This window comes from Antechinus flavipes, chromosome 5 (genome assembly GCF_016432865.1).
Source record: "Antechinus flavipes isolate AdamAnt ecotype Samford, QLD, Australia chromosome 5, AdamAnt_v2, whole genome shotgun sequence".
Lineage (NCBI taxonomy): Eukaryota > Metazoa > Chordata > Mammalia > Dasyuromorphia > Dasyuridae > Antechinus > Antechinus flavipes.
Window position 1 is genome coordinate 114,075,648 of NC_067402.1, and position 22,402 is coordinate 114,098,049.

Below are 22,402 nucleotides of genomic sequence, written 5' to 3' on the forward strand. Positions count from 1 at the left end.
ATATATACCTGTGTACTAATAATGATGTATATTGGATAAGTTACACACAAACAGAAATTTCAAAGGATGATGTAACATTTGATATCCTAGCTAGAGTAGGAAGCCACTATTAACGAGTGATATGATTAGACCTTCACTTAAGAAAATTATTTTGACAACTACATTTGAGAATGGATTTGAGAGGGAAGAGAGTCGAGACTTAGAGGTAGACCAATTAAAAGCTATTCTAATCTAAGCAAGAAAAGGTACAAATATGAGAGAGATTGTGGAGAAAAAAGTCAAAGCATAGTAAATGATTAGCTATGTGCTATGTGGGAGAAGTGGGAGCTTACAATGACACCAAGATTGTGAACCTCAGCAGTAACATACAAAGTCAAGGTGAGAAAGGGGCTGGGAAGAGAAGGTAATGTGATGAGATCACAAACCATTCATACCTGCTTGTCCCGTTGGATTCCCTGTTGTCCCAACCAAAATGTACTTGTGAAATCACTGGAATTCAAAACCATTCTCTTTAACTTCTAGAGGGCACCTGTCGGAGCCACAGTGAGCAGGGAATGGATCTGCTTGAGAATGTATATGTGTGTTATTTTCCCAATAACATCTTCACAATATCTCAGAGAACAGATGAGATTCAAGAAGATTTTCTGTGCTTTTAATGGTTTTAACTTCCTACTGGTTGATCATACATTCTATGGAGCCAGCCCATATTCTTTGATCTTCACTTGGAGACCACTTGTATATAGTTTTAGAGCTTCCTGAGTTGTCTGTATTACAGCTCTAACTTGTTTAGAGTGACTCAACGTAGCAAATGGAAGATGAACCCCCACCCCCCCAAAAAAAAAGTTAGTGAGAAAGTGTTAACCAACTTGGCAATATGTTTTATGGTACACTTCTCTTGCATAAGGCCATTTTATACACATAGTTTTAACAGCAAATTGGCATCCAGTTTTCATACAGTTATTAGGTAGTTATTTGGTATTTTGAATAGTCTTCTTTATCCATATTTGGTCTGAATTCTTAGTGAGGGAAACACTGTCCACTCATTCAGAGTTGTCACTAATCTCCAATTTACAGTCTTAAGACAGTTGCTTAGGTCACTCACTCGTAAGTTACATGACTTCAGTGTTTTACTGGAATTTAAGCTGCAGGTCCAGCTTCTTGGTATTCCAAATAATTGGAGGACGGTCCTAATGAGATGGAAGCTGTGAGAAGCTTGTATCCAGGTCTTAGTCTGGTACATTGGGACAGGGCTAGATTTGGAACCAGAGGAATTGCTTCCCCGTATGACCGTGGTCACATCTCAAAACTCCTGGGATCTTAGCTCTAGTCTGTAAAATGAAGGGGTTGGGCTTGACGACCTCCTGATGACCTTTGATCTCATGACCCTGTAAAATTCCATTGAATTTCTTTAGATAAAAATAGTGCTTAAATATTTTATTTGTGGGTGGAATAGGAGGTGAAGAAGGGTGAAGGGTGATATAGAAGATTCCTAACTCAAGAAAATGGAAGCATTCAGTCATTAGAAAGTAAAGGTAACAATGATAGATACTTAAGGAGAAAATGATTATGTGTAGCAAATTCTGTAATATTACTTTCAAATTGTATTTTGTTTGAAAATGGAAAACCAACTTGTAGAATGAATTAGTTATGGGAATTGTCTTTAATTTTAGGAACTTAAATTTACCTGTGGATGCTTTTAGAACAGAAAAAATATTGATGTAATGGTTGTCTGGAGAGATGATACCAAGCATGCACTCATCAAATGCAAAGCAAACTTAATGATTGGGGGGAGAGTGGGGTGGAATTTAAAAGCAATTAACATAAGTTTGTGTAGCAGATAGGCAGGTAATAAGTGAATTCCTGGAATATATGCAATAAATGAAATTTAAACCTACTTCCATGTTCCAATGCATAAAATGTGTGCATCTCCTGATAAATGTTTAAACACATTTGTGTTTTTGTAGATCTTACCAATATATTTGAGTCGTTCCTGCCCCAGTTGCTGGCCTATCCAAACCCCATAGATCCTCTAAATGGTGATGCTGCAGCCATGTACCTTCATCGACCAGAAGAATACAAACAGAAAATTAAAGGTGAGAGAATCGACAATTTTGCTCAGAAACCATAGGTTTTGCTTGAGTCATTGTACCATTCACCAAGCATGGATTGAGAAATATGGTCTAAGACAAGCATCTGCATCCTTCTTGGCAGTACAGAGCATTCTTTTTCAGGGAGTGTGATTGACAGTCCTAAAAGAAAGAAAAAAAAGAAGCATTTAAGAGGAGAAAAAGAAAGGGGAAAAATTGCAGAGGCCCATTGTAGTAGGGAGTTAGTGGTAAACCCATGTTCATGTTACTGTAAACTGTCTACCCCACCTTTGCAGAGACCATTGGACTTAAGAGTCATTGGTCAGAGTCCTACACTCAGATCTACACCACCGACTCGGGACACTGGTCTCGCTGTCCTTAAAGTCACCCAGTCACCCTGATGTTTCAGAGGAACAGAGATCAAGCCAGCAAGAGTGATAATGTTAAATCCAATAGAATCAGACATTTTAGCTTTGTGTGAATCATTGTAGTGACTTAGAAACAAAGTCATAGCCTAATGGATAAAAGAACTCTTTGCCTTATTTAACTTTGCAAACACTTGAATAAGTTGTTTCATTTTTCTTTTCTACTAATAGCAATATTTGGCAGTAGATAGTGACTAACATTGCTCTTTAACTATGTTATAGCCTCCTATTAGAGCATGCTGGTTGCACAGTGGATAGAATGCCAGTTCAAATCTCACCTCAGACACTTATTGGCCTCTGTCTCTCCATTTCCTCAACTGTAAATTGGAGTTAATTATAGTGCCCACCTCCCAGGGTTGTGGTGAGAGTCAAATGGGATATTTGTAAAAAGTCTTAATTTAGTACCTACCATGTAGTGAGTACAATATAAATGTGTATTTTCTTTCTTTTTACTGTTTTGTGCAGCATAACAGAGTAAACAAATGGCTTTACCAGTTCCCTGGATTAAAGTGGATATTTTATATTCTTTGGTACAGAAAGTTTGAAGTTGAGAATTTTCTTTTCCCATTCTGTAACAGTTTTCCTGTTGAAAGCACATATATATACTCTGCTAAAATTAAAATTAGATTTATGAAGATAGTACCAGAAAAGGAAGGGGATTCGAAAGTACCATGAACATTTCCCAGTTTCTTCAGGGTAGGGCAGACTTCCCTTTGGTGCCTGTCCAATTTAGCATAACTTGCTACCCACCTGCACAGCAATCCAGTACATCAGCTTCCTTAATAAATGCTGAGACTTCTGGCCTCTTTGAAGTGCACCTGCAAAAGATTACAGTCAAAATTATTTAAACATGGTTTGTGCATGAATATCTTTTCATGAAGACAGGAGCAAAAATACTGAAACATGTTTTGTCGGTCAGCTAAAGATGCTTTCTTCTCTTCTCTTCTCTTCTCTTCTCTCTTCTCTCTCTCTTCTCTCTCTCTTCTCTTTCTTTTTTTAATAAACCTTCTCAGTTCTCCAAAGGCTAGTAGTAGTGTTCAGTGACTTTGCACAAGAAGGAAAAATAAATTCAGAAAAATTAATTTACTCAAGTGGCATACTTGGTGCATAATAACTGCCCATTTAATACATTTTTGAAGTGTATATAAAGCATTTTACCAACAGCAAAATGGATATCAGTTTCAAGATAAGAATTATAAAACCAAATATTAAAATTTTGACCTAGAAAGTGTTTGATGGCAAGATTGGATAATTTTAAATAGAACTCATATTACAGCATTGAGTAGATTTCTTCTGTTTAGTCTTTACATGGAAATAATTGAGACAGGGTTTTTTGTACAAACATACATAACAGTAGCATAATTTACAAAAGAAAAATGACTTACATTCCTCTGGAATTGCCCAGACCTGACCTATAGAGTCAGTTGCTTCCTGAAATGATAATGTTGCAAATCATTTTTCTCATTCTGTCTTCCTTGCTTGTCTGAGAAGAATGAGGCTCTCAAATAAAAGCTTCCCTGCTTTCCTTCCTTTCTACCTCTAAATATCTTCATCTGACATATTGATATTAGATTAATCTCTTTAAAATTCTGTTTTGATCATGTAAAAAAAATTTTTTTAATGGTTCCTTTTATCTTAAGGTTAAGTCCCACTTAACTAGCATTTAAGACATTTTACATCCTGTGATACAAAAGGTTTTTTCCTTTTAGTCTCTATCCCTAGATGAAACCTATTCACTGATTTGCTCACTTTGTCACAAACACATCTTGCACTCTCTATCTGCTGAGATACCCATTTTTTCCTCTTTACCTCTTAAATTCTAATCCCCATTTTTTAAATAAAGCTTTCTTGTAGTACTCATCGTTTGTGGCATTCATGTGGCATCCAGTTGTGTTTGTAATTGTAAAATATCCTTTATGTTGTTGTCTTGGAATTTCCATTTTTTTTTATTTATTTAAATTAAGTTTGATTTTGTAATGAACTGGAAATAAGTCGTTTTTCTCTCACCACTTAACTCTACCATTAGAAAAAGGAAAAAAGAAAAGAAAAAAAGACTTTTCTCATTCCGAGCCTCAAGTCCATCATCTAGTTAGGAGGGTAGATAGTGCATGCTTCAATACTGATCCTCAGGAAGTATGTTTGGTCACGACAGATTTTTATGGCTTTCAAAATCATTTATTTTTATAATTAAAACTTTACTTAAAACTTGTGCTGTTATTAACTTATTAGGATTTTTATTGTCTGTAAACTTTTCAAGAATAAAGTTGTAGGTCTTTTACTTTTTCTCACTAGTTCCTTATAAATCATTCAGTTTTATTATATAAAAGTACATATGTAACTTTTAAATGGTTATATACAACCTGCTATTTTTTTCTTTTCTAAAATACTCTTATTTCAGACCTAAAAAATACTACTACTGTGTAACACATTATCACATGATTGGTTATGATTTCTAACTTAGCATACCGAAACTACTGTCTGGTGCCTTCTTATATAGCTGTTTCTTCCAGCAGAACTTTTTAGCATATATGATCTCCTAGTGGAGACCAATTTAATTTTAAGGTAAATTGACTTCAAGGAGCTCTTGCTACTGACCAGTTACTTTCCCACTTGCATATTTTAGCTCAGTTCTGTGAAATCCATCTGCCATTTTGGAAGATTGGTTGTAGACCTTCCTGAGGATTTCAGCACCTATCAGTTATTAAGCCACGATTTTTAATAGATATCTTGTATATTTCCCTAGTTTTAAAACAGAATTTAATATCATGCATTTGACTTGTAAGACTTTTCTAAAATTATACAAGTCCTATAATCTTGAACAACTGATTTGAACTAATATATTGATTGTTCAGTTGCTTAACACTGCCATTTCAAGTTGTGAGAAGCTGTGGGAAAAACTATACTTGTTGGAATTTATCTTATAGAAGGGTTGCCAAAGTATCCCCCTTTGGTGACTAAAGCATTCTCTCTACTCTGTTATTTGATTAAGATGTATTTCCAAGATAAAGACTATAGCAGGAACAGTAGGTAGAGATATTATCTTGCTTACTCCTCAAGAGTCTACAGTGTGTGTATACACACACACACACACACACACACACACACACACACACACATATATATATATATATAACTGTAACATATAACAGTATATAAGATTCTACAGTTAATAACTAATAACATGTGCCTGAATTTCCTAAGTGCAGCATTTTTAACATGTTCATTTATGAATATTCTTTTTTTGCCTTTGAAAAAAAAAGTTTATTATATTTTAACAAGTTTAACATATATTGGATTACTTGCCCATCTAGGGAAGTTGGTGGCGGGGGAGGAGGGCAAAATTTGGAGCACAAGGTTTTACAAGGGTCAGTGTTGAAAGTTTAAAGAATGATTTAAACTAGTGAGGAAAATAATCTTTGAAATTAAAGTATACTCATATTTACATCCTGCCCTTCCTTATTATGGAAATTACTCAGTACTTATCATTAATATTTTGTCCTACAAAAACACTGTCAGTTAATGTATGGTGATATAGATAATCAGATCAGGTCCACCCAAGTTGGGAAGAATTATTCTAAACCACTTTGATATTATTATCATTCTTTCAATATCATGTTACTTCTGGATTGGAACAAATAGCAGAAACAAAATAATGAATCTGTTAAGTAGTACAAAATTGCAGTGATTTCTTTGATAGCAGAATTTGTTCCTATTCAGACAGACATTTTGTTCTCCTTATAAGGTAAGCCAAACAGCCTCGAGTATTTAAAAGAACTCCAGTTTTTTGAGTAAGCAGACCCTTCTTACCATCATCTTTTGCAGTTATTCCCTGACACCTCTGTAGGGGCAAAAAAGTGAAGATGGGACAGGAAGACGGGGCTCAAAACAGTTTCTCCCACAAGGATCTTTTATTTGTCTCACATATATGTATAAAGATCTAATTCAGGAGTTAAATTTCATACATTTATATGGGAAAGAGGAGACAAATTTAATGTCTCAGTTAAATTTTATCCTCTAGTCACCACCATTTGAGAAACTCACACTTCAGAAGTTTACTTATGCTTAGAGAAAGATAAGGTTTTAATGGAAAGCTCTCAGTTTGGGATCAAAGAACCTAGGTTTAAATTCAGACACTGGGGTTTACTAACCCTGTGTACTTTAGGTAAGTTATTCATCCTCTTTACTCAAGTGGCTGAATAAAGTATGAGTCTTTTCATGATATAGGTAAACTATTTATTTGAAAACATTGTACACTTGGGGTTTGTAGGAATAATCTTTAATGGTTTTAGTCAGTGCTTCTAATTTTTCTGGGAGCAGAATTCAATCCAGGTTGAAAAAGCCTTGTTCTTAGGTAAATAATGCAAATTAAAACAAAAAAGAGTCACGTGCTTCTAGGTAGTTGGTGGCACAGTGGATGTGATTTCTGGCCTGAAAGTCAAGATCTGCCTCAGTTTCCTTGTCTGTAAAATGAGGATCATAACAACCAACACCCACTTCCAAGGATTACCACAAAGTTCCCACGTGATACTGTCTGCTACATAAATGCTAGCTATTGTCATTGTTTCATTTTTTTCCACTTAATCAAGTTATTTTTAGTGACCTTTTTTTAATCAGATAGTTCAGTCAGTACCTGATAGGCAAAGTCTACAGTTAAATAACATTTCAAAATCTATTCTTATAGTAAGAGACTTAAGTTACCTGTCTTTACAAAACTATAAAATCAAGAATCATTGTGTTTTGGAGCCCTTATATTGCTAAATAAGTATTGGAATTAAATATTTGTTTTAGAATAGAAACAAACAGAAAGAGAAAGGCTTCTTTCAGAAGGCCCTTAAAGACTAGCATGACAGATTGGGGAACAATGAGTAAATCCATTTATCTGGAGGCAACAATAATAGCTCACCTTTATAAAGTGCTTACTATGTGCCCGGCAGTGTGCTAAGTGCCTTATACTTACTTCATTTGATCCACAACAGCACAGACAGGTAGGTGTTGGTATTATCCCCATTTGCAGATGAGGAAACTGAGACAAACAGGTGAATTGACTTGCCCAGGGTCTCCCCAGCTGGTAGGTATCTGAGGCTGGATTTAAGCTCAGAACTTCCTGATTCCATACCACCACTCACTCCCACAGCATTCCCAGAGAAAAGGGGTTGATGGAGAAGAGGCTGAGGGCAATGTGGGATTGTGTCAGGTTCTTTTTTTCCATCTCAATTTGCCTCTTCTCTCCTCTCTTCTCCTTTCCTACTCACTTGGACTCTAGATGTGGTCAGTTTTATCTTGTCCTTGGTGGGTCTGTTAAAACTTCTAGCAAGGTGTGCTGCAGTTGGCCTTTCAGGAATTTAATCTAGAAGGGACTTTTTCCTATAGATCCAACAAGGCAGTGTTCTTACTGGACTAACAAGGAGACTGAGGGCCCATGGGGATCTTGAGAGGATGAGCAACAGCCCTGGGACATGAGGCTTCTACACCTCCAGGAACGAGGCCTTCTGGCTTTCACAAGTTCCTTCCCCAGCATATCCCTCTCGTGACTAGTCTAAGAACGTGAACTCTCTGCTCACTGTCTGAGGCAGCTCTCTGGGAGGTGTCCACACTTGCTCACTGTGCCCCATCTCTCTTGTTTCCCTGCAGAATACATTCAGAAATATGCAACAGAAGAAGCACTGAAGGAACAGGAAGAGGGCACTGGAGACAGTTCGTCGGAGAGTTCTATGTCTGACTTTTCGGAAGACGAGGCGCAAGACATGGAGTTGTAGTAGAAAAGGCCACCTGCTTTTCAGAAAGACTATTATTTCCTAACCATGAGAAGCAGACTATAATATTCATATTTAAACAAAGCAATTTTTTTTATTACTAAACAAGGTTTTTATGAATAATAGCATTGATATATATATATTATATATCACCCTTTAGATCCTGATTTCTTGGTCATTTCTCAACCTGAGGTGCATAGCATATTCCCACATTCCATTTTGGTAGCAATATGCAGCCCGAATGCATGCATTCATAAGTCCATTTGGCCAAGTCAACTTGTACGCTACTGAGCTGTCAAGGAAATAGCTGCTCTGATAGGTAGATGTGAGGACAGAAAAATACTGCTTCCTTTATTGGTGGTTCCAAAGAAACAAACCAAATCAACCAACCAACCCTTGGACATTAAGATAGACTAGAGCTTTTTCAAAGTAAAGAGGAAAGACTCGGGGAGGGAGAAGGCCTGATGTAAGCGTGCTTAGAGAGCCAACAACCCAGTAGCAGTGATGCTCCTTCCCATTGGTGTTGGCGCCCTGTTTTAAATGGAGTGACTGTAACTGGGTACAGGGAGCTATCTATCCTGGAGTATTGACGCTTAAAGGAAGGTTTTTTGACTTGGATTTTAAGTACTTTTTTATATGTGGATTCCTGCCCTTCAAGCTACAGGGCCCTGCAACCACGGGTGTATTTGCTTTGGGGACCTTTTGAAATCCCTTTTCTGAACATGACTCATTTTCTTGGTCTGGATTCTGAGCTCCATCCCTTTTGTGGGCAGAGGGGGAAAAGGAGGGAAATGACATGGATAGTGCTTCAGTTCATTCAGAGCACATGCAAAATTAGACTCTACTTCTTTGCCAGTTTGAGACTGCTACCCTTGACCGAGAGCTTTAAACTTGATCTTTCGTGCTTGAACTGTGTGTTTAGACATATGTTGCAAATTGTACCTTCATCTACCAGGAGAGGGTCTCATCAAAACGAGTCATTATGCTGAGCATTAGACCTGGAAAGACTGGGCCAATGGCCACGAATACTTCGGCACTCTCATTTCATGTGTTGTCTTTTTTTTTTCCTTCTTCCGTCCCTTGGCGGTGACTTGGTTACCGTCTGCTCCTGGGAGTGGAGAGAGGATATTGCAGACCCTAACACACATTCAGAATTCTAATTGAACACAAATTTGAGCAAATAAAGGTTATTCCACCCAAAGTGATTAGAAATGGGGAAAACAAGTGCAACTTTCTTCAGATATAATTGAAGGACTCTTCTGAAGGGGAAGGGGGAGGGAAAGGGAGGGAATAAAATATCTTCTGATGTAGTAGAACAGGTTTTGAAGGTGGATTTTTTTTTTTTCCCTGTTAAATGTTGAGGGAATCAGACACTTTAAACATGCCCGCCAATCAGATGTAAACTCAGCTAGCTACATGTCCAGAGGTTGCCTACAAAGTTCCTTTCAAATCTTAATGTTGCCTACTGTATTTTAGGGGAGTTTTGTGATGCTTTTTAGACAGCCAGGAAATTTTTGATTTTTTTTATTTTGATTTTATTTTATTTCATTATTATTATTATTATTTTTTTTTTTTTTGGTGCAACCAGTAAGGACAGTAGCAGAATTAGCCAATTTTGAGACACTTTAAAAACAAACGTTTTGAATGTCCCACAGGGCTCATTCGGTAGATTTTTAACAAAAACAAAAAACAAAACTTTTCTGAAATGCGTTTTTAAATTTAAAAGTACTGTATTCCACAAGGTTTGAGTCAATAAGGTTGGAAGATAGCCTGTCTTTTTTTTTTTTAATTCAAAAAGCACAATCAATCTCTTTTCCTTTGAAAAATCTATATAAAGTACAACTTGCTTTAGCATGATTATTTTCCTAAATAAAAAGACATACAAAGAATTTATTTTACGTTAATTACGGGCATGACGCAAAAGGTTTTCTTTCCTTTTTATTTGCTTAAAATAAAAAAAAAAAAGTGCAGTTACGTAGGGCTGTGGTTAGTTACCGTGCTGAAGTTATCTATCTAGCATTTGTGGCTTGTTGGAAGGGTAGTATTAACTATTTAACCTGTAATGGTGTACTTTAAACTCTTATCTAGCACGTTGTATTCTCATTACTTTGGGGGAGGGAGGGTCTCTCTGCTGGCACTGTCTAACTTGCTTACCTGCTGAATTAGCAGTTTGCTTGTGCTATAACCTTTACTGTAGGTGCTATTTAGGGGTAGGCTTAAAGTGCTGGGGTGGTGATTTCAGTTAAAACAATAAAAAATTGTATTTTTTCAATATTGTATAAACAATAGTGTTCTAATTACCTTAAAATTTATTTCCAGGTAACTATTGTTTTTAATCTAGTTAACAACCAGGTTGCCAGTCCATAACCAGGTTTGGGGGCATGTGAACCAGTATACATCTCGTCTCCATGACCAAGGCCCATTTCTTTAATTAAACAGACAAGCCAACAATTCCTTCTACTCTAAAGCACCAGCATCAGAGGTTTTTATAGTACAGGGTGCTCTCCTAAGTGAGACTCGTTCTGGAGACCGCAAGCCAATCTGAGCATTGCTTCATTGTGTGGGTGTGTGTGGGTGTGTACACGAGTGTGTCAGTGATTAGGTTTCTTAGCTTTCAGGCCCTCTTGCCATTGCTATACAAATTACATAGTGTCCCTTCAAATTGTACCCATTTATGCTTTCTGAGGGACTAGCTATGGATTTGTGCATTTTTTTTGGCTCTAGATGGGACATTTTCTTTATATGTGGAAACTGGTTTTCTACACGTTAAAAGAGTTTGCCCAATTAACATTTCTTACGCTTGATCTCTGTCCCTCTACTACAGCCAAGGGAAGCTGCCCTAGGTGATGAAGCCCATAGTTGGTCCCAAGTTATAAGAGGACTTTCTGTATTTCAAGGGAACTGATGCCCCCCCTCCCTGTTCCCTCCTCTCCTCCCTTCCCCCTCCTCACAAATATGGCTGGGAGAGTAAGCCAAAGTCGATTTCCCTACACCAACCAGCTCTGTCTGTGGTCCAAACCTTACCCGGTTTTTTCCTCCTCCTGATGAGATTAATACCACGTTTTCCTAAGGAAAAGTAGACACAGCTATTGAGGTAACTAGCAGTGGCGTTCTGTTTTCCCTTTTTCCCTGTTTGGGCAGGACCTGTACTTTCTAAAACCCTGTCCTGTGGTTTTGTAGGACTCTGCCATTCTCTGCCCGTTCTTGTGACTGATCTTAAGCTCTGGCCAAACACCAACAAGCAGGACGGTCTCAGCCCGGCAGCATTCGATCCGATGTCCCCGGCCCTCCATGGAGGCTGGCGGGTAGCGGTGGATGACTAGAAACAGGCTTTGGCTGTCTCCGAGGCCACTGCACAGTTATTCCCTGGCATCTCAGACCTTGGAGATGGAGGAGCCTCAAAAGTTGCCATATCTTGCCAGGACCTAATCTTCCCCTTCAAAAGAAACTTTTCTAATTGCCAACAGGTTGATGATAAACTCGGAGAAGTGTTTTACTTTGGAAAGGGAGTTTAATCTCAACATATTCCTCAAACCTCCCAGTTCTCTTTGGTCTGATGTTTTATCTGTATTAAGCCTCCTATGCAGTGACTAGGGGAACAAGGGTGAAAGGGAGGCATCCTCTGTTAATCCTGACGGCTGAAACAGCCCGCTGGGCAATGGCTTCTTACCTGACTAAAATGGTCGGTCTCACGGGCTCGCCCGGGAAAGTGTGAAGGAACACAACACTCGGTTAGCGGGGTCTGTGTGCGGTGTGTTTGTGCGTGCGTGCGTGTGTTTTTTAATCAGCACCCCCAGACCAGTCCCCTGAAATCATCCTAGTTCAGATTATCGGAGGGCAGCAAGCACTTCCCTCCTCTTAACCCACGTTCATTTCCCCCTGGTCGTGTGGAACATTCACAGAAGATTCTGGAAGGCAATGGATTTCTCACTGGAGCCTTGAGTCTTGTGGAAGGGTGTCTCAGGGGGTGTGGAAATAATGAGCAGCTTTTAGCTATGTGAGGACTCTCCACCATCACCATACGCCGCCCGAGGGCAGGGCCCGCTTGGGGCTCGCCTCCTGCAGGGGCCCTTGGGCAGGGCTGTGGGCCTCGTGAGAAATGGCTGTTATTTACTGACTGTATTTGGTACCTATTGTGTGATACTTGAAGAGATGAAAGGGGCTTCCATGCCCTTCATTGGAGTCTAAGATTTTTATCTTTTTTTTTTCTCCTCCCCCCTCCCTGCCACCTTTTTTCTTGCATTGTGATGATGTAGTGGGCACATCTGTCAACAGGACGAATGCCTCTTCTCTAAGACTATAACCTCTCAAATAGTTGTGTATAATGAAAGAACTGTAAACTTTTTTAAATAAAATGTATATACCTTGGCATTTGGCTGGACCTTGATCAATAAGCTCAGCCGACAAGCCCCTGTGTTTCTCTTAGCGGTTGGACTCCAGAAAGCTGTCTCCATAAATCAGTGGAGGAGGCAGGCCTGTGTATTTGAATCTCAGTCTCGGAGCACATATTGCTATTTAAAGGGGATGAGTCTGAGGCAGATGAATGAATTGGTCTGGAAGCGTGTGTGTTACAGTATGTGTTGTTAGCAATTGGTTCAAAAAAGAGCTATATCAGTTTTCTGGCCTGACCCTCATGCTAAATTTGGTTCCCCGGGCAGGGTGCCCGTCTCAGTTTCAGCCCAGACCTTCCTGAGAAGGTGAACCCTCCCAACCAAGGAGCCATTTAGACTCCCAAGAGGTGTGTAGTCAGGGCTCTGATCAGAAAATGGCCCTGGTCCATGTCAGGAATGACATTCTTGAATACAGGGACTAAGAGGTATGAGTAGTAATCACAAAGTCTGGCCAGGGAAACGGGGTTCAAAGAGATGGTATTCCTCGTTCTCCTTTAGACCTCAGGACTGCCATCAGTCAACACTAGATGGTACTGCAAACTATAAGAGGGAAACAACCCATGGTTTGGAGGATTTCTTTGGAGAGCAAGACCACTTCTACACGGCCTGCCTCCCACGTGCCAGAGTTCTGACTCATCTCCCTCTCTCTGCCCTCTTTTCTTTTCCTCTTCCCGTCTTCACCCAAGCCTTGATCCTTTTGCTGTTTTTGGTAGTTCCCTCCAAATCAAAAACCCTTGAAGGCCTCTTTTTGGTAAAGCCTGCGCGCTCATGGACAGAAATTCCCATTCCCACTGTTACTTTGGTTTTTCCTCAGTGCCCAAAGGAGGAGAGAAACATTCCTTGTAGATTGAGCGAACCCTAGATTCAAGGCCCCATTATAGTCAAAAGAGAAAAAAGGCTCCGGAAGTGGCACTCGTCAAGCATTGAGCTCCTGCCTGGCCGTGTGCTGAGAGAGAACGAAAGGCCGGAGAGCTCCCGCTGTGATGGGGGAGATCACATACAGACAGATGTGCAGACAAGACCTAGACAGGAGGCACTGACCGTCATCTCAGGGAAGTCACTAAAGAACTGGGGAAAGCTGCTGGTAGAAAGTGGAACTTGGAAGACTTGAAAGAAGCCAAGAGGTGGAGAAGAGAGAGTTCCAATCATGGCCAACAACCCAGAGTGAGAGATGGAGTGTTGGTGCGAGTCCTGTGTCCAATGGCTTGAGGTGTCGGGACTGAAATGATTCCTCTGATGAATGATTCTTGTATTTGGGTGAAAGAAGGTACCTTTCTATAACTTCCAGACCAAAGTAGACCAGTATGGAGTCCCCTCCAAAATCTGGGTGCTTTTTCATTGAAAAGGGACAAAAGCTGACTTGGTCTTAAAGCCTTTAGATTTGAAAGGGAAATTAGAGGTCATGGAGTCCTATTTTATGGATGAAGAAGCTGAGACCCAGGTGGCACAGTGGACAGCGTTGGCCCCGGAGTCAGGGAGACTTCTCTTCCTCCATGAGTTCAAATCCAGCCTCAATAAGTAGCCTTGGGACCCTGGCAGGCCACTTAACTTTGCTTCTATTTCATCAAATGTAAAATGACCAGTCCAGTATCTGCCAGGAAAACCCCAAAAGGAATCACAAAGAGACAGGCCCAGAAGCGTTCAGTGACTTATTCACACAGGGAGGTCATTAAATAGACCCAGTAACTGTATTTGGGTCCCACACGGCCCAGTCCTAGTCTCCTGCTGCACTAAACTGCCTCACATCATGGTTGTAGACAGCTACTCAGACGGCTCTCTTGTGTGCCCCATGTACATCATTTGGGCTGAACTCGTTTGATAATTTTGGAGTAATTGCTGGTGACAGGCCTGGTCTCAGCAATCCACTGTCTCATCTCTGGGATTGTCCTAGTGCCTTCCTTTCCAAATGAAGCTTTGATGACCCTGGAGAGAGACCTTGAGTCAGGAAGACCAGCCTGACACTTAACTAGCTGTGTGATTGTGAGCAACGCAGAACCAGTTTCCTCAGCTAATAAAAGCACCTCCCAAGGTTGTGAAGATCAAGTGTAATAATAAAGCCCGTAGCACAGTGTGTGACATGTGATTGATGCTTCTTCCCTCCCTCCCTCCTTCCCTTCCTCCCTTTCTTACTTCCTTCCTCTCTTCCTTACTTCCTTCCTCTCTCCCTCCCTCCCTTCCTTCCTTCCTTCCTCTCTCCCTCCCTCCTTCCCTCCCTCCCTTCCTTCCTTTCTCCCTCCCTCCCTCCCTTCCTTCTTTCCTTCCCTTCTCTCCCTCCCTCCCTTCCTTCCTTCCTTCCTTCTTCCCTCCCTTCCTCCCTCCCTCCCTTCCTCCTCTTCCTCCCTTTCTTCCTTTCTTCCCTCCTTCCCTCCCTCCCTCCCTTCCTCCCTCCATTCCTCCTTTCCTTCCCTCCCTCCTGCATTCCTTCTTTCCTCCCTCCCTCCCTTCATTCCTTCCCTCCCTCCCTCCCGTCCTTCCTCCCTCCTCTCCCTTCCTCCCTCCTCTCCCTTCCTTCCTCCCTCTCTCTTTTCCTTCCTTCCTCCCTTCCTTCCTTCCTTCCTTCCTTCCTTCTTTCCTTCCTTCTTTCCTTCCTTCCTTCCTTTTCTTCCTGTCTCCCACCTTCCCTCTCTCCCTCCCTCCCTCCTTTCTGTAGCTGAGGTAGAAACCAAGATGGGCTTACCAATCATCTGCTGAACTTTTGCCCAGAGGTGCATCCCAGAAAGGGACCAATCCTTTGTATCCTGGGGGCTTTGTGAAAAGGCCACTGACCCAGACCCTACCCAGAAAAAAAAAGAGGCTTTGATGTGGACTGAGAAGTGGGGACCCTGCATATATGCACTCGATTCTTTTAGGCAGATGAAAAGCAATGGCTCTCCCTTGTTGCTCTCAGGACCCTAGTAAAGCCATATAACTTTCTACAACCTCTATATTGTTGGGCCACACCTCAGGGACAGAACCTCCATCATCATCAGAGATTGACATGGGGGGGGGGGTTATTGGTGCTGTAGATGGGAACCCAAGAAAGACTTTCTGAACTCTGTCCGTTTCCCCTAGTATTTCGGATTCCCCTATCAGATAGGTGATAGATGGGTGATCCTCACCTCTGAATCCTCTAGCTGGCAGATTCCACCATCTCTTTCACCTTCACTCTTCTGGGGCAGAGAACCCAGTTCTAGCATAGCAGTCTGTTCCTGTGACGTTCCAATGAAGTTCATTCCTGGGGATAGGTGCTACTGATATTAATGTCACCATTTTATAGGTAAGGCTGCTGTCGATCAAAGCTTTGGAGCTCTTGAAATAAAAGATCTGGCTGAATGTAGACAGGCCCTGTATTACTTAAAGGTATGTAGCAACACCACGCCATCCGTGCCTAGATGCCCAGTGTAATAATCACCTATTTGATGAAATTACTGGGGCGCCTCCTATTTTGCTTCCCCGAACCACTCCCTGATTGGCAGTTGGTTAGATTTATCTTTTTGGTTTAAGATTTTTCCCCAGTCCAATGCAAACACTCATAAGAAGAGCAATATATTAAACCCTATTCAGTTTATCCTTAGGTAAGAACAGATTTATTGAGCAGGGTCTAGGGGAGGGGAGGAGGGGAGAGGGAGGAAGATTTGGAACATAAGGTTTTGCAAGGGTGGATGTGGAAAACTATCTGCACACACACACACACACACACACACACACACACACAGACATTTTCTTGCTGTGGTAATTGGGCTAAGTGACTTGCCCAGGGTCACACAGCTAGGAAGTGTTAAGTGTCTGAGTCTGGATTTTGAACTCAGATCCTCCTGACTTTAGAGCTGGTGCTTTAACCACTGCACCAACGAGCTGCCCCTTTTGCATATATTTTGAAAATAAAAAAGCTATTTTTAAAAATTTATTGAGCAGATCTGGAAAGCGAGAAAGGAATGAGAACAGGAACTTGGTAAAGACTGGGGGAAAGGGGCAGAATTAGTGTGATATTGCAGAGCAAAGCCCTTTGCATTCAGCATCCCCTGTGAGGGTACTGTCCACACCCACAACAGCATCCCCATTTAAGGAGAAAAACAAAAAGCCAGGTTCTGCAAGTTAAGTAATTTGTGGCCACACAGCTAGCAAGCGGGGCTTCTGCCCGACGTCTCCACGCTTCCGAGTCCGCTTCGTGATGTCACCGCACTAGACACCCAGGGACCTCCACAGCGGGGACTTCCCCTTTCCTTTCCCCCCAGGGGTCTTCCAAATTGCTCCTACCCCGATGCCGGCGGTGCCCGCTGCTGCCACCAGGTGGCTCTCCTGCCTCTCTGCTTTGCCCGGGTCTCCAGGAGGTCCCTGGTAGAGACCGGCGGAAAGGGGCACAGGGACCCAGAGGGAGCAGGACAAAAGGCCGGAATATTGGAGGTTTCCCTCGCTCCATAAAGCAAAGGGAGTTTGCCTCCGTGGAGAAGTGGCCATTCAATGCGATCCAGAGTATTTATGAAGCACCTACTACGTGCCAGGCACTGCTGACACACAGACAAGCACCTGAAAGGGGCGGAGAGGAGGGCCAATCCGTACAAAATCATTTATAAAAATAGCGCTGTCAGCTGGGGAAATGGGGAAAGGCTTCTCGTAGGAGGCGCCCCAGAACCTGGGAGGGGGCTAAGAATTCCTGAGAATCAGAGGAGGAGGGAGAATATTCCAGGTCAGCCTGCGCTAGGGCAGGATGAGAAGCCCAGAGACTAGGGGAAATGGAGAAACGTGGCATTTAATGAATAATGTTGGAGAGCAACTAATAATGTCAGCTCTGGTGCTAATGAGACAGTTAGGAGGTGCAGCGGAGCCAAGGAATCCCGAGTTCAAATCCAGCCTCAGACACTTAACTACCTGGGCAAATCACTTAACCTGTTGTTTAATACTGTTTGCAGTATCATGGAGAAAAGTATTAGAGTTTTAGGAGATTTATAAATGACAGTGATAAGGATTGAAAGAACCTCATGAATTTCAAAATGGAAAAGCATGCAGGTCAATGAAAGTAGGAGCAAGGAATATACTAATTCCACAAATGTGAAATGGGGATAATAATTGCTCCTCTCTCCCAGAGATGCTTTTTGTAAAGCACTTAGTACTGCCTGGCCCGGAGCCGGCGCTCACCAAATACTCCTTCCCTTCCCTTCCTCCGAGGGGGACGCCAGTAAATGTGAGTGGGACTGACCTTGGAGCGGGCAGAAACCCCCCGCCCGGCTTCATTCCTTCGAGTCCGCACAAACCTCTCTCATCTGCTTCCAGGAGAAGTAAGTGGGGATCTGAGGAGGCCGGCTTTATCCATGCGCGGCGCAGGCAGTGACAAAGTGTTCTAATTAGGTGCCCACCTGGAGGAACCCACGACTGGAGAATGGCCCTGAAGAAACTGAGTCTGCCCAACAAAAGACACGGCCCGCCGGGGTTCTTGGGCCCCTCCGTTATGACCCGACTGGGGCAGGACAGCAGCTGAGGGGGCAAAGAGCTGGCTTCCTCCATCGTGTATTCATGAACACAGGATGCCTCTGGGTTCCCTTTTCTCTTTTCTGTTCTTTCCCGCTCGTAGGTAAATGATTATTCGAAGGGGAAAATGCCTCAGTGACCACGTGAATTACCGCCCGAGGCTCTGCCAGCAGAGTTCCCCACAACAGGGATCGGTAGCCACAGGAACTGGAAAGTGAATTAGCATCCACCTTGATGGCCGCGCCCGGGGGGCAGCGCTGCGGACAGAGCAAAGCCCGGAGAGATTCCCAACCAACGCCAGGCCCGAGACATCGGGGTCTTCCCCTTCTCTAGCACCAAAAGGAGGGGCAGGGACAGAGGTCCCCCTCTCTAAACTCCGCTTTTCTTCAGAGCAGCTCTTCTGGAGGTTATCATGGAGCTCCCTGATCTGTTTTCCAGCCTATTCTTGCCCATGGTCGCTGATGGGCTGATAGGAATGTACAATTCTGTAATCTTCAGACAGTTTGGAATTTGTTTTTTCTCTCCTTAAGAACCTTCCAAGGCTCTCCGTTGGCTGCTAAATAAAACATAAGCTTCTGAAATGTTATTCAACCCCCGCATCTTCCTTTTTCTTACTTGACGCTGTTTCCCTTCTCTTACTCCATGTCAGGGAAGAAGTAGACTGTCTTTGGTCCTCCAGTCAACAAGCATTTATTAAGTGCCTACTGTGTACCAGAGACTGTGACGGAGTCCTAGGAATGCAAAGAGAATTAAAATTAAAGATTAGCTGTCTCCAAGGAACCACATCCTACCAGGAGACAAATGTAAAATATATGCAAAATACAGTTGAAATGAACACAAAGTAATTGTGGGAGGAGGAAAGGCAGCTGGAAGAAGGGGAGGACAGGAAAGGTCTCAGGTAGAAGGTAGTACTTGAGCTGAGCTTTAAGGAGACAAAGTCTTCAACCAAAGCTGAGGGTGGGATGAAGGACAGCCAGAGTACAGTTATAAAAGTGGAATGTGGGTAAGGAACAGCAAGGACAATAGTTCTATGTGTTGGATAAATGGAGTCAGAAAGACTTATCTTCATGAGTTCAAATCTAGCCTCAAACACTTACTGTGTGATCTCGGGCAAGTCACTTAACCCTTTTTGCCTCAGTTTCCTCATCTGTAAAATGAGCTGGAGAAGGAAATGGCAAAGCCCTCCAGCTATTGCTGGTGTTCAGCCTTCTTTTCCAAGAACACGAATGACATAGAGAAATGATTTGACTTGCACATGAATTGGATTTAAGTGAGGTAGACTTGCACAGGGTAGCCCCTCTCTCTTCCGGAGTCATCAAAGTCCAGTATCTCTGCCGAGAGAAATCCACTGGAGTCCAGTAGAATAGGCCCCTAATGAACAACAACAACGATGGATAAGGCTAATAATGTTTGCTTGATGGAGGGGAAAAGTAGGTTGGAACCAGCCTGTGAAGTAGAAACTTGCATGTATTTATTGACAAAAGGGAGGCAGGCAGCCAGTAGAGTGGACAATAAATATATGGCATGGCCCCTGACTTCAAAGAGCAGACAATCTAGTTGAGGAGACAAAACTTCCAGAGTCCACAATTGGAGAACAAGATGAATAGTATATAACTACAATGTTCTGAGAAGAGGAATATCACAAAGCAGTAGTTTCCAAACCTTTAAGATCTCTTATTCCATCAGTAATATTGAGCATATATATTTGTTTTATATACATGTACTACTCTACCTAATTGTCATGTACTTTATAAAACATTCAAAAATGAAGATTAAAAAGGATGAGATAAAGAAATAACATTTGATTTGCTGGAGTTTATTCAGTAGGCAAATAATGTAGTTAGATCTGAATCTTAAGATCTTTAGCAGTTGTTGGGAGATGATTAGGAAAAGAAAGGAGATTTGAAGAAGGGAGACACTAGAAGGCTAAGCAAGAAGGGATGAGGGAGCAGCTAGGCGGTGCAATGGACAGAGCCTTACCCCTTCAATCAGGTCAACCTGAATTAGAATGTAACCTTGGACCAGCTGTGTGATCCTGGACAAATCATTTAATCCCAATTGCCTTTAAAAAAAAAAAAGTGATGAGCATCTGAACTGATTTCATTAAGATGGAGAACTCCCAAGTGAGGAAACTCCCTTACCCAATGCAGATTGATACCTTATTTGCAATTTAAGACAACCAGTTGCCTTAGAGTAGATGTGTCAAGTGCCTACAATACTTCTGAGTGAGGCAGAACCAGATGGAAATGGAGTCCCTGTCTGATCTAATGTGTTGATGTATTAATAAAAAAAGGAAACCTAAAAACAAAAGTGGTTTTCTAAGTTAAAATGTAGCCCATTGGGTTTAGTTTTAATGTTCTTATTTTAATGAGTTTGATACAAATGCCTTAGAGCTTTGAGAGGTCAAATGATCCTGGTCAGGGTCACAGAGTCAGTATGTTTCATAGGCAGGACTTGAACCCTAGCCTTTATCTAGCCAAACTACTTACCTACCCACCTACCTACATACCCACCATCCATCTATCTATCCATCTATCCATCCATCTGTCATCTATCTATCCATCCATCTATCTATCCATCTATCCATCCATCTATCTATCCATCATCTATCATCCATCCATTCATCTATCTATCCATCTATTATATATCCACCCATCCATCTATCAGTCTATTATCTATTTATCCATCCATTTATTGTCTATCATCTAGCTAGCTATCCATCTATCATCTATTTATCCATTTATTTTCTATCCATCCATCTGTCCATCAATCTATTATCTATCATCCATCCATGCATCAATTATCTTCTATTATCTATCTATCCATTCATCCATCTATCAATCTATCTATTGATCATCTATCATCTATCTATCCATTCATCTCTCATCTAACTATCTATCCATCTAACTAGCTCTCTATTCACACTGCCATCTGTGATGGTGATCCCCACCCATTCATGTCTCCTTATCTTGTGATTCAGTCTGTTACTAAAAAGGCACAGTTAGGCCCTCATGGGGGCTGATATGGGCTGATAAGGGGAAGGAGAGGCAGGGCACTGCACAGTTTTTCCCATGTCCCCTTCGAAGGTATGTTGCAGTAGTGTCTTGGTGATATGGGGCCATAGGGAAAGTATGTCGTGTGTGTGTGTGTATGAGAGAGGGAGCAGATTAGGGCCTTGCAGAATCTCTCCCAGGGTCACCTACACCTCTGTTGTAAGTGGCAGGTAACAGTCCGGTTTTAGTCACCAGGAAGGCCAGCATCTTGGTCAGGGCAGCATGAGGAGAAGGGAAGGGACCAAGGCTAGGAATGGGATGAGGAATGGCTCCCACTTTGCAGAGCTCTGTCAGGGGCCCTGGAGCAGCCAGCCCCGGGAGGGCTGTATAGAGAAGATGGCATCGGGAAAGGAGAGGGGGGAGAAATAAGGGAATGAGCACAGCCCACTCGGTGCCTTCTGCCCACCCTGGGGCCGCGAGGGTGGCCGGAGCCTCTCAGCTTAGATGTCACCAGGAAGAAAGGACTAAAGGAGGGGGGCTCCCAGAGGAGATGGCGGGCTCTCTTGCAGTGACGTTCCAAGTTTAGCCAGCAGATGGCTGGAGGGAGCCATGAATGTCCCAGACTGAAACCGTCTTGGGCTATCGCCTCATATTTCTCCTGTTTCTCCGCCCACCCCCCTCCTTCAGGGAGCTGGCTGACCCCGGGGCCTCTAATGACCAGTGCCCAAGATCTACCCTCCACACTGGGCAGCTGCGTGCTTCTTCTGGGCCTGTTGGACATCCAAGGGGTATCTGCGTAGGAGAGGAGGGGATTGAGTTAGGGAGCAATCGAGAAAACTAACCCTGGTATTTAGAAGGGGCCAAAACCTGAAAAAAGCCAAATAAGGGGCTTGAATGGGGTGGGGGAAACATCCCCCTGGATTTCGAGTCAGAGGACCTCTGCCTGTGCAATTCTGACCAGTCCCTTACTCTGTGTTCTTCAGGGGTTTATCTGTATAATGAGTGGGTTGGACCAGGTGATTCTTAGAGTCCCTTTGACTCTCAATCTACGAATCTGTGATTCTGTAAATGCTTTTGCTTTGGTGTTTTACTTGTTATTTTAATTTGTATTCATTTCAAAAATTATTTACTAACTGCCTATTAGTGCCAGGTCCTGTCCTCAACTCTGTCACCACAAAGACAAAAAGAAAGGCTGCCCTCAAGGGGCTTGTCGTCTACTAGAGAGAAATAACTGTGTGCTCAGCTAAATAAATGCAAAGTGCAAGCAAAGTAAATACAAGTGGGATTTGGGGAGACAGGAGGGCTGAG

At 42.2% G+C, this 22,402-nt stretch overlaps 1 protein-coding gene across 1 annotated transcript in view; it reads left to right on the forward strand.

The window, feature by feature from the left end:
* The window catches only part of UBE2H (ubiquitin conjugating enzyme E2 H), a 136,039-nt gene extending 123,406 nt beyond the window's left edge, over window positions 1-12,633 (forward strand). The window contains exons 6-7 of the mRNA XM_051961548.1: window positions 1,965-2,093; window positions 8,144-12,633. Coding sequence (XP_051817508.1) covers window positions 1,965-2,093; window positions 8,144-8,268 — 254 coding nt within the window. The 3' untranslated portion in view covers window positions 8,269-12,633. The remainder of the gene's footprint in view (window positions 1-1,964; window positions 2,094-8,143) is intronic.
* Window positions 12,634-22,402: the final 9,769 nt, after the last annotated feature.